This window comes from Eretmochelys imbricata, chromosome 1, assembly GCF_965152235.1.
Source record: "Eretmochelys imbricata isolate rEreImb1 chromosome 1, rEreImb1.hap1, whole genome shotgun sequence".
In the NCBI taxonomy this organism is placed as follows: Eukaryota; Metazoa; Chordata; order Testudines; family Cheloniidae; genus Eretmochelys; species Eretmochelys imbricata.
Window position 1 is genome coordinate 277966356 of NC_135572.1, and position 17147 is coordinate 277983502.

Genomic DNA, 17147 nt, shown 5'->3' on the forward strand with positions numbered 1-17147 from the left:
TGCTTTTGACCTTGGAATCTATGATTTGGCAGAATGACAGAGGCAATGCAATTGTGTGGGTAGGACAATGGACAGACTCAAGAGACCACAGTTCTGTTCCTGGCTCTACCATTTACCTGTTTGACCTTGGCCTTTTTGTGCCTGCTTGTTCCAACCCTCTTTCTATTTTGGTTGTTAGCTCTTCAGGGCTGTGACTGACTGACTGTACAGCATCTGGCTATGATCTAGTTTGGGGCATCTAGGTGCCGCTCTAGAAAATAATAATGACCTGATCCTGCACCAGGATCTGCTAATCTGACTCCACCAAAGTCATTTGGATCTCTCCAGACACACAAGGATCCATGCTAGCACTGCCTAACACAGGACTGGTGCCTAAAACAATAGTAGGCATAAGAGATCCAAAGAAACTCCTATGTTATTGAGAGAGGTGGCTGCTATTGTAGGGAATTTAATATAAAAATACTTGAGCAGATGGTGGTGTGCTTGGTTGTTTGAGGAGTTTTTTCCTTTCCAAATTGCACTTCGTCCCCACCTAATGTCCAGCAACCATGACATTTTCTTCCCAGGAGAAGGTAGGTCAGGCCTCAAAAGCCCAGAGGACAAAGAGATGCAGGAATAGAATCTGTGTAATGGCTGCTGGAGGCTACCATGGAAAAACAAAAAAAGCAAGAAGAAAAGGAGTACTTGTGGCACCTTAGAGACTAACCAATTTATTTGAGCATAAGCTTCGTGAGCTACAGCTCACTTCATCGGATGTATACTGTGGAAAGTACAGAATACGTTTTTATAATCACCCATTTTTTCATGGTTTGTGTGTATAAAAAGTCTTCTGTACTTTCCACAGTATACATCCGATGAAGTGAGCTGTAGCTCACGAAAGCTTATGCTCAAATAAATTGGTTAGTGTCTAAGGTGCCACAAGTACTCTTTTTCTTTTTGCAAATACAGACTAACACAGCTGTTACTCTAAAAAAAAGCAAGCAACCCCAAGTGCCCCCGCCCCATTTTGCTAGGGACTATACAGACCTTTTAGATTTTGGCCTGGAAGAGAGCTTCAGTTACACTGAAGTGTTCAGAAGTAATGTCAAATACAGCTAACAAAAATTTATATGTATTTATACTTAGTGCCATACAGCAGGAGTCACTTCTTTCATTAAACAGATTCAGTGGGGCTGGTTTCAGTCCTCTGCCCCTTCCCATAAAATGGAGCATTTGCCAGGCTTTCAGCCTTCCAGGGTCCAAAAGGCAGCTAAAGCTTGCCCTCGGTAGCATTAATCTATTAGCTCAAATTGCTTGTAGTCAAACCCTATTTTCTACTGTCCTGACTACCCACAAACATCACCCACATGAGGCAAACTTCAACTAGGACATGGAGGATATAAACATCACAATCTTCTGAACTTTAGAGAGACTTTAGAAGAAGTGCTTCTTAAGAGCCAAGCCATCCTATGACAGGTTGGAAGGCTCTGGTATCGTCAGGGACTACCCTACCATGGCAGACATCCCTTCCTCCACACAGCTACAACCATACAGTCACATGTATCTGACTTAACCTTACTGAATGTTAGCTTTATAAATAGCTATATTTAGGAGCTCCAGGCAGTCTGTAAAAATGAGTAATTATACCTTGAAACTAAGCTGTAACTAGACCTAGCCAGTTTCAGTAGGAGATGATAATTTTAGACACTTTGTAAGGTGGTACCTGGAGGCAATTACATTACTTGAAACTATCAACAGCTGTAGGAGCCTAATATTCTTTTCATCTCAATCTTAAAGGTCATCTGTGTTTCACTTATTTAATTTCAGTTTTCTAGGAAGCCTGAGGCATTCAGCTCTATTGCTGGGACTTTCCATGCTGATCTTCTGTTCCTACCCATACAAGAATTTTAGAATCAAGTTTTATTTATGGAAAAAAGACTAATGATAGAACACTAATACAGAATTGATCAGCAAAACTCCTCTTTTTATTGTTTATTTCCAGTATAGTTGATGACACAGAGCAGACACACAAATTATTGTAATCATCTGTCTTTAGGAGGATTGAGTTTCTTGCGTCTTCTGTGATACCTGGAAGAAAAAAATTGCAATGATGATAATTTGGTACGTCGTCTTGGATTTTCCTGTCAGGATTTGTTTGTAACCAGTAGGCTACAGCCTACATATTAATAGAGCTATAAAAAGATACACAAGAGCTACTCAACACATTTATTTTCTGTTCACAAGGCGTTACCTACATAAATAACACTGCCCTATTTACTGCTGCATGAACAAGTACACAATACAACCAACTTGAAAATTCACATCTGAATTTTGTATCTACTTTAGTTACAACCACCACCAAGATTATTAAAAGCAATTGGCAAATAAAACTTCAGGTTTTCCAAGCTTATTTACTCTATGCACTTGACAGCACTTTGGATAAAATTCATTTCACTAGATGGTCAGCTTCTCCCTTGCTTAAAAGGGTCCTCAAACATCAAGAAAATAAAAAAATGACCTGATCCTTCATCAGGATCTGCTCATATGAGTCCACCAATGACTCCTTCCCACTTTCTAAAAGCTTTAAAAAAACAAAACAGTTTGGCCTAACTGGTATCTTTTTAATAGTCAATTCAACTAAAAATTCAAAAATTCACTTTCAACTAAAACTAACAGCACACTAGATCAGAAGAAGATATCCCTGATTTCATACACAAGGAAACAAAATTTTGTTGCTTATTGTGAAAGAGCAGTTTTTTCAACTGGAACAAGTTTGTACAACCAGTTCCTCCTCATCTAGTCCCACATGCTTTTTCTTATATAATTGCAATCATTCAGGGAAGAATTCAGCTCCTCAGTTCTCTGTTAGTTTCAGCTAACTTGAAGTGTTATGAAGCCACTTTTTAGAAAGGACTCATGACAGAGACTAAAACAAGCTTTGTTTCCACTGGCACAGCTGAACATAGATAATGCTTAAAGTGGAAGTACCTTTATCAGGAGTGCTTCCTCCTCACAAATCTTACCTTTTTAAGAGACTGCAAATATAAGAGCTAACAATGTTTCCCTATCACAGGCCCTTTCAAACAAGGAGCATCCAGTGTTTTTCACAGTAACTTAAGACTAAAAGCAATTACTACTGGGAAGGATTCTAGAAAGTTATCATTGGAGAAGGTAAGTATTCAAACGGGGGTAGAGAATGCTGAGAATTTTATTTCCCAAGGGCTATAAGTCTCTGAAGAGAAAATAATTTGACCAAAGTGGGAAAACTGAGGTCAGTAACTAAGGTCTTGTCTACACTACAGACATATTACCAAGCTTATCACCACTGCTAATATTGGTGTAACTCCACTGTTGTTAGTCACGGTGGAAGCCCTAGTGTAGACTGCCACTGGTAAGCACCATGTCATCTAACGCTGCTCAGAGCGGGTCTAATCTACAACAGAGATACTAGGCAGAATCTAATGTTCTTGGTCAAAAGGTACTTTACATAATAAATTGGTTTCCTAGTGAGACATTAACGAAGAATATCAGAATCATCATCTAATCAATCAGATGAAGAAAAATCTCCCTTGACATTACTATACAATACTCTTTTTGGTGAGATTCTAAGACAGTATCTCCAGTGAAAATTCCTTAAGGAATTTATCCCTACATAAGTATTTTACATAACACTTAAATTTAACAGTTTGATGCTAACATTACTGTGTTGTACCTAATGAGTTTCAGTAGGGGTGAATTTAGCCCATGTTATTTATTCCTCTTTCTTTTCAACCCCCCAAAGAACAAATACTTCAGAAAAGACACTTACTGTCCCACAGGGTACCAGCGATGTTTTGTTGTATAAAACATTTTGCTGAGCTCCTCAAATGTAGGACCTTTGCTATTCTTTAGCTCCTTCACTTCCAATCTGGATTTCAGCACTTGATCATGTGTTTCTTCTTTGTTATCCACTGGATCTGGTCGAGGTATGGGCTACAAAATCATCAGTAATGAGCACATTACTTTAGTAAGCTTTTAGTATTCCTTAACCCTAATTAAAACATTTAAACACTGCTCTGAACTGTTCGCAATCCAATCACTGTAGTATTTTACTAGTGCATAAGAATTAGAAAGTGAAACTGTCTCTAAACAAAAAGTCTATCTAGTCTGTTTTATCTTATGCAAGCTGAGTAAGTGCAAAGAATACAAAGGGCACAAATGATGGAAAGAAAATTAATTTCTCAAAATTTAAGGTTTTAGAGGCAGGTTAGGCTCCCACAGACTGCCAGATTTGCTTTGATTTAAATCAATCCACTCTGTGCCTGTCCTACTCTGGTTAGAATCTCTTTCCCAGAATTATATCTCCCATGCCTACATGGGAATCTATTTGTATCCCCTGCAGGTGAATCTCTCCTGTGGAACTATAGCACAGAGATATGAACTGACTGGTCCAAGACCACACAGGAGTGAGTGGCAGTCAGAAGGAGAACCCAGATCTGTTCTATTCAGATTCATATACTGCACGCATCTTCATGGTATATTTTCCCTGCTTCCACTAACAGTTTGAACTACCTCTAGATAGTAGCCAAATTCATTATAAATTTATATCACAATATTCTGGCTATGTTATCCAGTGTACTGAGACACTTTGTAAGAGCTAAAAAAGGGATAGCTCAAAAGAACATTATTGGCCAAATTAAAGATTGTCTGTGCTTTCAAGCAAACAGGAAACATAGTTGTGCAATCTGTATATACCTGTGTGTGCTCATATGGAATTTCAACGGAAGGATGGTAGCAGACAATTGTCCTTCCATCTGATGTCATGGAAAGTTCCACTTTACTATAAAAGATGAAAAAATTATCTAGATCAGTTGTATCCCTGTATTCCAATAAAGTCCACCCTCTTGCTCAGGTGAGAGCACTCCGGAAGAGACATGAGTCAGATTGGCTGACCAAGAAACCGGTGGAAAGTCAAGGGATTTCTGTGCACAAGTTGTCTTTTGAACTTTAGACAGCAATCTCGAAAATTTTACTACGTGATTTAGCAGCCTAAGAACCACAAACTTTCAATGGGACTTAAGACTCCTGAGTCACTTAGACATCTTTGAAAATTGTACCCAGTACCAGGGTTAAGTACATATGATTTCCAGATAGTTTCCTCATAATATTTTGTATCTTGTTTGTTTTTTTGAAAATATTTGGAAACTAGGCTTAAAATGTCTACAAGATACCTAGAAGCCAGAAATAAAGCACGAAAGACGATGACAACTAACCCCTCTCAATGAATTTCAGGGCCAATGCCCTACAGAAGTGTCCAGCACCTCTAATCCACTGGGCAGGAAAGGGAGCTGGGATTTCTACCAAGTGCGAGGCCCTACCAGTCAGCTTCTACCTAGTAAGCATGATAAATGTGTAGCTCCACCAAACTCATTTTGCTGGAAGAGATGAGGCTTGTCTCATCTTCCCTGGAGAGCCTGTTAGCGTCTAGGAGGTGAGAGGGTCTACACTATTCTACCCTCCCTTCCCCATCTTTTTTAGATTTCTACCCAGTAAAGAACTCCAGTAACGGATTATGTTGCTACTCAACTTTCCCAAGCAGCTGCATGAAAGTGCCATGACTTTTGTCGAAGTACTGAAAAGCAGCCATGCTCTTTAATTTCACCAGGCTTCTTGACAAACCTATGAATATCAGCAGAGGCATGACAGCCCTTTGTCTATAGATTGAGGAAGACAACACTGCATTGATTTTTCACTTGATTCACATTTGGAACATTAGTTTCACAAGCCTTATGTCTAGAAACAAGGCTATTCTTCAGAAAATGGCTAGATCCAAAACTTGCAAAAGGAATAATTGGCATAAATAAAACAGCAAGACTAACAGCAGGTAGGGCAATTACTCCAATATGTATCCCTGAAGCTATGGGTCAAATGAAGTCCATAGTGGGTCAAAATAGATTTAACTGTGTACCAGTTATAGTCCTCTGGAAGAACTGAATATGTAGATTTATGGCGAGCACAATGCATTGCTCCATCTGCAAAGATGAGAAAAAACACCAATGAGAACAAATGAAACTGCAGCAGAAATAACTTTACACCTGCATTCCGTTATCTCAAACGTGAGTGAGCTCAACCAGAAATGCACATTTAGTTTAAGTTTAACCAATCCATTTAGAAAGTGTCTGGAATATCATGCCAATATTTCAATCCTATTATAATACATATTTCTAAAACTGCAACTGGCCCAGTATCTGGGTGCTATCCCAGTGTTATCCAGGTACAATTCTAAGAAGTTGCAAAAAACCCATACCATACGAAACTGGCCAAGCACACTACTCCTAAAGTAAGTTTCTTACACAGTGAAATAAGAACACTGCTATACTAGAAGGTTGCATTACTTCGTTGCTTCTGTAGGCCAAACTTGCACTCAATTACAGAAAGTCCCATCTTAAGCTGCTGCCTGTTGCAAGCGTGTGTACCGAAGCGATGACAGGAACCATGAGGGAGGCAGAAATAGGGATCGGGGAGGTGGGGGTTACATTCCCCAGCCCCTGCTCATAGAGCTGCCTTGCCCTTTACCCTCTAGTTACTCAGCCTATGCCTCCGTCGTCTTCTCACCTGTTCCCAGAGGTTGACCCCTTGCCCAAAGCCCTGGCTGGGAATCAGTTCCCCCAAACACAGGGCCTGCCTTTCTCCTTCCAGGCAATTTTTGCAGAGGTGGAGCTGAAACCCTAGGGTTTTTTATAGACAGTCTCTAACTGCCCCCACACTTCTAGTCCCTGATTTTTCTATCTCTACTTCCCCCATTCCTGGTCCCTGCTTCCTCACCACCATAACTCCCAACCCCCTGCCTCTCAACCCCCAGGTCCCTGCTCTCCCCTGCCACCCCAGTACCTGCTGCTTTCCCCAACCCAACTCCTCCCTGCTCCATGTCTGTTTCTCCCTGACACCCAAAACTCCTTCCTTTAAAACCCTTACCTTTCTTATACTCAAGGCTACAGACAATCTCCCCATGCAAGTTAAGATACTGCCTCTGATATGACACAGCAGGGGGCACTGCAGAGATTCCTCTGCCTGCAATACTAGGCAGTCTGATTTTCCTGTAAAGCTGGCTGTCCTGGTTTTCTGATTTTCACCAAAATCATTATGATTCTGCCCACTGATGCCTAGAACATTCCCTGAAATTTTGGAATTGATCAGATGCAGTGTTCAAAAACTATCACGTTACATACAGACAAACAGAAATGCCAGAAAGTTACGTAGAACCTTGCTTTGCCAGGCTAACAGATATACAGAACGAGAAATTATGAATACAAAGACTGTTATCCATGACATCCAATTCCAAAAATGCTTTCATGTTTCATGGAATTGCAGCATCTTCAGGCCCAAAACTGTATGGGGTTTTAGTTCAACAGTAATTCATGAGCACATGCATTATTTCTGGGTTCTGGCCAGATCACAGGGTAGTAAACGCATACATTTTACAGCTATCTTATGATGTACTCTTCCACGTGTGGGTTGGTTTTTTTTAAAATACTTGCGTTTCAGTGTGTCTCCACTTTGAGGATGATTTTATCAAGAAGCATGTGTAGTAGTAACCTGAACTGAGATTTATGGGTTTTTTTAAACTGATATTTTTCAGGGATTTGTTAGGATGATATGCATATCTTTGTAAGAAATTAGGCTCAAGAACTCCAAACTCATTACTGATATCTGAAAGGGATCATAAAAATAATTAGTCTGGGTACAGTTCTTCTAATGTTCCATTACTTTACTATTTACTACAAGCGTGGATATTGTTAACTATTAATACTCCATTGCTTATGGCAGAAACACACAAGTATCTTACGTCCCACATATTTCACAAGAACAGGCACAGAAACCTAAAGCTAGGCCAAGTCTACGACAAGTTTTACTGGCAAAACTCTACATTTGTTGGCACTGCCTGGTGTTCATTCACACTTAAGCTTCAGCGTGGTGAGAGATTTTATTACCACTGGTTTCAGAGTAGCAGCCGTGTTAGTCTGTATTTGCAAAAAGAAAGGGAGTACTTGTGGCACCTTAGAGACTAACCAATTTATCTGAGCATGAGCTTTCGTGAGCTACAGCTCACTTCATCGGATGTAGCTCACGAAAGCTCATGCTCAAATAAATTGGTTAGTCTCTAAGGTGCCACAAGTACTCTTTTTCTTCTTATTACCACTACACTTCAAGCTCTGAATTACATTCACAGGAAACAATAAGGAGTTTTGGAAGCAGAAAACCCAGAATCAGTACAACTGACAGAATGTTTTTCTTCCAACTTTTGCTTTCACATTTTAGAAGAAGCAACGTAGCTCATCTTCGATTTTATATCAAGATGGAGATACTACAAATACGATGTTCTTGGCGCTGCCTACAGCTCCAGATTCCCAGCGCTTTTTCTTCCACATATTGCTACCCTCAACTAACACCTCCCCAAAAGCCAATCTGAAATATTGTAAAATCAGGCAACACTGCATATTATTGTTCCTTGTCCACTTATGTCAAGGAATTATATTTTCTTATAGACTTTTTCTCAGCAATATTTTTTCAGTTCAAGAGAAGGTAAACGTGAGCCTAAGAAATCAAGTTTTCAAATCTCAGATTCCTCCTAATGTTAAAATGCTCTTTAAAGCCTGGTTAATGGAGCTAATCTATTTTAAAGTTCAACACTGGAAACTTCAAAGGCAGCCAAGTCGAAACATGACTTTGTAACAAAGCACATAACTCCATAAATATCAAACTTTAAGCAGATGAAATATAAAGATCCCTTCCCTGCCTGTGTTACTGTAAATGTTGCTCAGAACAAGTATCAATGCAAGAGTGTCTTTGGGGAAAAAACAACAAAAAACAGAAAATTTCTAAACATAGGATTTTTATAAAGCAGCACTATGTCTTACTCTGTACTGAGGCCTGCCTACTGAATGTTGCTAAATGCATCCACATGGTACGGGACCACAAAGCTCTTCTCAATGCTACTGCCATGCTCACAGGAGACAGAAAATTGGTGATGGAGAAAGAAATATTCTGGACATAAATGGTATCCTTTTTACTGCAGAACACCCTTCTGAAGGAGCAGGTTTCATCACTGTTCAGGAGACAAAAGGGTTGACAATTAGTTTATTAATAAAAGATTCAAGATCTATGAAATATATGACTTGCACAGCACCTTAAATATTGTTCAATAAGTGCTCGAAATATTTGTAATGAATTAAGAATTAGTACTCCTGAGGGAATTCTGTGCCAAAAAATTAAAAATTCTGTGCACAATATTATAAAATTCTGTGAAATAACACAATATAATCACACCACTTTCATAGATATTTTATTTTTAGATATTTAGGTCAGAAGGGACCATTATGATCATCTAGTCTGACCTCCTGCACAACGCAGGCCACAGAATTTCACCCACCACTCCTACAAAAAAAACCTCACACCTATATCTGTGCTATTGAAGTCCTCAAATTGTAGTTTAAAGACCTCAAGGAGCAGAGAATCCTCCAGCAAGTGACCCGTGCCCCATGCTACAGAGGAAGGCGAAAAACCTCCAGGGCCTCTTCCAATCTGCCCTGGAGGAAAATTCCTTCCCGACCCCAAATATGGCGATCAGCTAAACCCTGAGCATATGGGCAAGATTCATCAGCCAGATACTACAGAAAATTCTTTCCCAGGTAACTTGGATCTTACCCCATCTAAAACCCATCACAGGCCATTGGGCCTATTTACCATGAATATTTAATTACCAAAACCATGTTATCCCATCATACCATCTCCTCCATAAACTTATCGAGTTTAATCTTAAAGCAAGATAGATCTTTTGCCCCCACTACTTCCCTCGGAAGGCTATTCCAAAACTTCACTCCTCTGATGGTTAGAAACCTTCGTCTAATTTCTAATCTAAATTTCCTAGTGGCCAGTTTATATCCATTTGTTCTTGTGTCCACATTGGTACTGAGTTTAAATAATTCCTCTCCCTCTCTGGTATTTATCCCTCTGATATATTTATAGAGAGCAATCATATCTCCCCTCAGCCTTCTTTTAGTTAGGCTAAACAAGCCAAGCTCCCTGAGTCTCCTTTCATAAGACAAGTTTTCCATTCCTCGGATCATCCTAGTAGCCCTTCTCTGTACCTGTTCCAGTTTGAATTCATCCTTCTTAAACATGGGAGACCAGAACTGCACACAGTACTCCAGGTGAGGTCTCACCAGTGCCTTATATAACGGTACTAAAACCTCCTTATCCCTACTGGAAATACCTCTCCTGATGCATCCCAAGACGACATTAGCTTTTTTCACAGCCATATCACATTGGCAGCTCATAGTCATCCTATGATCAACCAATACTCCAAGGTCCTTTTCCTCCTCCGTTACTTCTAGTTGATGCGTCCCTAGCTTATAACTAAAATTCTTGTTATTAATCCCTAAATGCATGACCTTACACTTCTCACTATTAAATTTCATCCTATTCCTATTACTCCAGTTTACAAGGTCATCCAGATCCTCCTGTAGGGTATCCCTGTCCTTCTCTAAATTAGCAATACCTCCCAGCTTTGTATCATCTGCAAACTTTATTAGCACACTCCCACTTTTTGTGCCCAGGTCAGTAATAAAAAGATTAAATAAGATTGGTCCCAAAACCGATCCCTGAGGAACTCCACTGGTAACCTCCCTCCAACTTGACAGTTCACCTTTCAGTAGGACCCGTTGTAGTCTCCCCTTTAACCAATTCCCTATCCACCTTTCAATATTCCTATTGATGCCCATCTTATCCAATTTAACTAATAATTCCCCATGTGGCACCGTATCAAACGCCTTACTAAAATCTAAGTAAATTAGATCCACTGCGTTTCCTTTATCTAAAAAATCTGTTACTTTCTCAAAGAAGGAGATCAGGTTGGTTTGGCACGATCTACCTTTTGTAAAACCATGTTGTATTTTGTCCCATTTACCATTGACTTCAATGTCCTTAACTACCTTCTCCTTCAAAATTTTTTCCAAGACCTTGCATACTACATTTGCATACTATTATTTGCTTACAAGTATTTTGAAATGAATTACCAAAATAACTGAAAATGGTGTGATTATATTGTGTTATTTTGACAAATAAAATTATGCAGAACTTTAAAATTTTTAGGCACCGTATTTTTAATTTTTGGTGCAGAATTCCCTCAAGAGTACATTGTGCCACACAGAACCAATCTGGCTGTGGGAGCTCAGTGGAGAATCCAGGTGTGTGTGTATGTGGGGGGGGGGGGGAAGAGATCAGGATGCATAGGGCTTGTTGGGGGGTTCTGGGTGCAGGGGGAATGGGGCTCAGGGCTCAGCCGGGGGGAGGTGTGGGGGCTCAGCAGGCAGTCTGGGTGCTGGGGGAGTGGGGCTTGGTGGGGTAGGGGTCAGGGTACAGCTGGTTGGGGTTCAGTGGGGGGCTCCCAATGCAGAGGGTGAGGCTCGGGGGGTGTGTGTGCAGGGATTCTGGATGCAGAGAGGTCTGGGTGCCAGAGGCTTCTGATTCAGGAGGTCAGGCTTGGCGGGGTGGTTTGGTGGGAGGGTTCTGGGTGCAGGGGGGTGGGGAAATGAGGCTCAACAGGGAGGGGGTTTGAGGGGCGGTGGGGGGGGGAGAATCAGGGAGACAGGGGGACCAGCTTCCTGTACTGTGACCCCTCCCCCTGTGGCTGAGGAGCAATGGTGCCAGGAAGTGGGGGGAAGGGATCACTTTATGCAGTGCTGCTCCCCCTGTCTGCCCAATCCCCCTGCACCTAACCCCTCCCTGCCAAGCCTCACCACCTCACTGATCCTGACCCCCTCTTCATGCAGACCTTCCCGCAACAGTGTAGAGCTTCCTGCAGTCAAGGGAGATTTCTGGTGGTTGATTTGACCCAGCCCTGGCTGCTCCCTGCAGGGGAGGGGGAGAGAGACTTATCTGCACTGTCAAGGAGGGGTGAATAAGCACTGGTGCACTAACACCAGAAGCTTTTCAGGAGGAGGAGCCTATGGTGAGCGTTCTACCCACTGTGCTAAAAGTTATACGGTGGATACCACTACCTCCTACAGCCAGATTTTGAATGGGACCCACCCTAGTAAGCAGCCTCTAAGCACACCGACCAGATCAGGCCCAGCACTTGACTTATGTGGACAAATACCTATCTTCCCTTCCCTTCATGAACTGCCCTGCAGCTTAAGCAGGAGATCGGCGTCTGGATGCGTAGAGTAAGGAAGCACTGCGCATGCTCAAAGGCAGAAAGTTAGACGACTTGGGAACTTTTATCCTGGAAATGTAGGCACTGAGTGAGTTTAGGCACCTACAAGGTTCATTGGAAGTTTTAGCAACATAAAACTTGGACTTGGGCCTTTAAGTATCTCTGTGAATCTAGGCCTCAGTCTCTATAATGTGGTTATAATATACAGTATATGGGCCTGGCTTCTTCAGATCTTGGTAAGAACATCGGCATCCTGTTCAGAACACTTCAGAATTAGTGTTGTCAGCAAAACCACCCCTCACAGCAGACATGTATAGCATCTAGCACTGCTGTCAAACAGATATATTTAAACATTTCCCCTTGAGTCCTAATAGCTATGCCAATCAGGTGTGTAAAGAGGCAATGACTTGCCCGGTAGCTTGCCTATAATGAAAGACATCCTATGCAACTTCATCAGAAACAAATGCAGAGTATGTCTAGTAACTGCCACACCCCATTTCTGGATCAGGAGTTTTCAAATGTGCTGAGACATAACATCACAATGTGTAGTGAGCTGAAAATATTTTTGTTGTAGCCTATGCAGACTGTGTTCTCGCATGTTTGTGGATATTGCACTAAGGACTCATTAATATTACCATCATAATGTAAGAGAGATGTAAGATAATGCTGTGTTTGTAAGTTAAATCTTCCTGGGAGCACATAGTTAATAAAGATATGGTTTACATCATGTGTGGGCTGAGATCAAAAAGGAATCTTTACACTTTAAAGCACCAAACTGTAGATTAATTGGTTAATTCTTATGGGACAAGAGTGCCACCACTTTGCGTGCATTGCTTATACAGGGGAGTGCCAACAACCTCTGCATGCCTGGCAGGATCTACCATGACACTGCCAGGCCTTCACTGTCCTGAACAGCACATAGCACAGAGAAGGAGCACGTCACCTTAAATTAACTTTGAACCATGTAGTGAAACTTTGTCAGCACAAAACAGATCCCTGTGAACTACTGGAAAGGCTTTTTACAAAGAGCCACACTCAGAAAAGTTAAGCTCCATTGCTTCCCTCCTTCTCTTTGGACTTTAAATAAAAAACAAAACTAAGTTACACTGGGACTATAAAAGCCTTTAGAAATGTTCAAGACAGATCAAAGGATGGATGATTAATATATCGTGTTTTGGGGAAAGATTCCTGTAATCTTCTAGGTTGCCCTGTCATCAAAATTAAGGCCACTTTACTTATGAACAAGAGCATCCATACAGCGATTTAAAGAGCTGTAATGGATGTGCATTAACTTCACACCTCCATTGTGTCCACATTGACAAGCCCTTAGTAAGGAAAGGGAATTTGAAGGAGGAAAAGCTACTGTTAATTCCTTTACATTAAAATGCTTTAACTGGTTTTCCATGACACCCATACAAATTGGGGGGAAGGGGAGGCGCTGCAGACAATCAGATGCAAATGCTTCTGATGCAGTATTAACCACACAATCAGCATGAGAGTTGCAAAGCCATGAACAATAATGGTGCATCTAATATATGAGTCAGCATTATAGTCTGTCCCTGTGCTAAGACAGTGTGTGTTTTTACCATGGAGTAACTAACATGTATTCGCTATCCCACTGTAAAAACATAGTGGACACAAGGCACTTCAGTTTCACCAAAAGACAAACTAGTTATGGTCAGCATTAGGACTCCATCCAACCGATATAAAGGATTAAGGTCCCCTCGCAGTCTTTTTTCCTCAAGACTAAACATGCCCAGTTTTTTTAACCTTTCCTCAGAGGTCAAGTTTTCTAAACGTTTTATCATTTTTGTTTCTCTCCTCTGGGCTCTCTCCAATTTATCCACATCTTTCCTGAACCGTGGCGCACAGAAGTGGACACAGTATTCCAGCTGGGGTCTCATCAGGGCTGAGTAGAGTGGGACAATTACCTCCTCCATCTTACATATTACACTCTTGTTAATATACCACAAAATGTTATTAACCTTTTTCACAAAGGCATCACATTGTTGATGCATATTCAATTCCTTACCCACTATAATCCCCACATCCTCTTCAGCAGTACTACAATTTAACCAGTTATTCCCCATTTTGTAGCTGTGCATTTGAGGTTTCCTTCCTAAATGCAGTACTTTGTACTTGTTTCTATTGAATTTCATCTGGTTGATTTTAGACTAATTCTGTAATTTGTCAAGCTCACTTTGAACTCTAATCCTGTCCACCAAAATACTCATCACTCCTGCCCAGCTTGGAATCATCCACAAATTGCATAAGTTTCAGAGTAACAGCCATGTTAGTCTGTATTCGCAAAAAGAAAAGGAGGACTTGTGGCACCTTAGAGACTAACCAATTTATTTGAGCATGAGCTTTCGTGAGCTACAGCTCACTTCATCAGATGCATACCGTGGAAACTGCAACAGACTTTATATATACACAGAGAATATGAAACAATACCTCCTCCCACCCCACTGTCCTGCTGGTAATAGCTTATCTAAAGTGAGCATCAGGTTAGGCCATTTCCAGCACAAATCCAGGTTTTCTCACCCTCCACCCCCCCACACAAATTCACTCTCCTGCTGGTGATAGCCCATCCAAAGTGACAACTCTTTACACAATGTGCATGATAATGAAGTTAGGCCATTTCCTGCACAAATCCAGGTTCTCTCACTCCCTCACCCCCCTCCAAAAACCCACCCCCATACACACACAGACTCACTCTCCTGCTGGTAATAGCTCATCCAAACTGACCACTCTCCAAGTTTAAAACCAAGTTAAACCAGAACATCGGGGGGGGGGGGGGTAGGAAAAAACAAGAGGAAATAGGCTACCTTGCATAATGACTTAGCCACTCCCAGACTCTATTTAAGCCTAAATTAATAGTATCCAATTTGCAAATGAATTCCAATTCAGCAGTTTCTCGCTGGAGTCTGGATTTGAAGTTTCTTCGTTTTAAGATAGCGACCTTCATGTCTGTGATTGCGTGACCAGAGAGATTGAAGTGTTCTCCGACTGGTTTATGAATGTTATAATTCTTGACATCTGATTTGTGTCCATTTATTCTTTTACGTAGAGACTGTCCAGTTTGACCAATGTACATGGCAGAGGGGCATTGCTGGCACATGATGGCATAAATCACATTGGTGGATGTGCAGGTGAACGAGCCTCTGATAGTGTGGCTGATGTTATTAGGCCCTGTGATGGTGTCCCCTGAATAGATATGTGGGCACAATTGGCAACGGGCTTTGTTGCAAGGATAAGTTCCTGGGTTAGTGGTTCTGTTGTGTGGTATGTGGTTGTTGGTGAGTATTTGCTTCAGGTTGCGGGGCTGTCTGTAGGCAAGGACTGGCCTGTCTCCCAAGATTTGTGAGAGTGTTGGGTCATCCTTTAGGATTTGTCACTTTGGATGGGCTATCACCAGCAGGAGAGTGAATTTGTGTGGGGGGGTGGAGGGTGAGAAAACCTGGATTTGTGCTGGAAATGGCCTAACCTGATGCTCACTTTAGATAAGCTATTACCAGCAGGACAGTGGGGTGGGAGGAGGTATTGTTTCATATTCTCTGTGTATATATAAAGTCTGCTGCAGTTTCCACGGTATGTATCTGATGAAGTGAGCTGTAGCTCACGAAAGCTCATGCTCAAATAAATTGGTTAGTCTCTAAGGTGCCACAAGTCCTCCTTTTCAAATTGCATAAGCACTCTCTCCACTTCCTTATCTATTTCATTAATGAAAACATTGACTAGTACAGGACCCAGAACTGAGCGCTGCGGGACTCCATTAGATATGCCCATGTACTTTGACAACGAACCATTCATAACAACTCTGAGTATGATCTTTCAACCAGTTGTGCACCCACCTTACACTAGTTTCACATAGACTACTAACAAATCGCTAGTTTGCTTCTGAGACGATCGTATGGGACGGTCAGAAGCCTTAATGCAACGAACTTATCACGTCTAATGCTTCCCCCTAGCCCCTGGGCCGCTCACCCTGACAAAGGTGGCGATTAGGTTGGTTGGCATGATTGGCTCTTGACAAATCCCTGCTGGCTACTCCTTATAACCCTGTTATCCCCTAAGTGCGACCTACACACGGATTGTTCCCGAGTCGGTCGGTCTCCCGGAAGCCCGAGGGTCCCGAGAAGCACCCACCGGAGAGCGCCCCAGAGAACCAACAAACGCGTTCGGAACCGGAAGCCACAAAACAGCACAAGAACAGCTGTTTGACCCTCCGGGGCTTCCATACCCCCCCTCCTCAGATCCTGCCCCTCCCTCGCCTCCCCCTTCCAGCCCCGTGAACGGCAGGGACCAGGCTGGGAGAGTGGCAGAGACGACAGCGGATGTTACTGCGCATGCTCACTTCGCAGGCTGATTAGCAGCCGAACAATTCGGTTCGCCGGCAGGAGCAGATTGTGACGTTACGTCTCTGGCCGCTCACGCGCTGTTCAGGCTCCCGCCACAGCCCATCATCGCCTTCCATCCCTCTGCACCCCCAACCCGGGAGCCGCGGCCCCGCCGAGCCCGCCAGTCACACAGCGCCGCGGGAGCGCAGAGCCAGGCCGCGCCCGGCCAGTTGGGAACGGCGCTTACCTGGCCCAGCCCGGAGAGCGGCACCATCATCTTGTCCTGCGGGGCTCCACAGATTCGACTGAGAGACGTTCAATCAATCAGTCTGTACACTCTGGCCCGCTGCCTTCCTCACGGGGACCGGACGCAGTGCGACCTACATTTCCGGTGACGTAGACTCACCCGCAAAGCATACTGGGAATTGTAGTCCTAAGCCGTGTATGGGCTAGATACAAACAGCCAGCGACCAAACCTCCCTCCCGCGGAGTGTTCTGCCCGGCCCAGACCCACCCGTCTCTCCCACCCACCACCAGCTGCGAGGGGAGGGGGCAGACCCAGACGTCCCTCCCCCCCACCACCAGCCGGGGGGGGGAGCCAGGCCCAGCATCTACCCCCCGCCCCCACCCAGGAG

The 17147-nt window shown here is 42.7% G+C and overlaps 1 protein-coding gene and 1 long non-coding RNA gene across 2 annotated transcripts in view; one reads left to right on the top strand and one right to left on the bottom strand.

Annotated features, from left to right (window-relative positions):
- The window catches only part of LOC144273676 (uncharacterized), a 118755-nt gene extending 110405 nt beyond the window's left edge, over positions 1–8350 (top strand). The window contains exon 4 of the long non-coding RNA XR_013347781.1: positions 8278–8350. This is a non-coding gene — a long non-coding RNA (uncharacterized LOC144273676). The remainder of the gene's footprint in view (positions 1–8277) is intronic.
- Positions 1943–16918, bottom strand: MRPL42 (mitochondrial ribosomal protein L42). The gene is made up of 6 exons (XM_077832358.1): positions 16760–16918; positions 8877–9064; positions 5927–5990; positions 4714–4798; positions 3788–3951; positions 1943–2067 (listed from the first exon to the last, which is right to left on the bottom strand). The coding sequence occupies exons 2-6, from the start codon at positions 8959–8961 to the stop codon at positions 2022–2024; spliced, it is 444 nt and encodes a 147-aa protein (XP_077688484.1). The 5' UTR covers positions 8962–9064; positions 16760–16918; the 3' UTR covers positions 1943–2021.
- Positions 16919–17147: the final 229 nt, after the last annotated feature.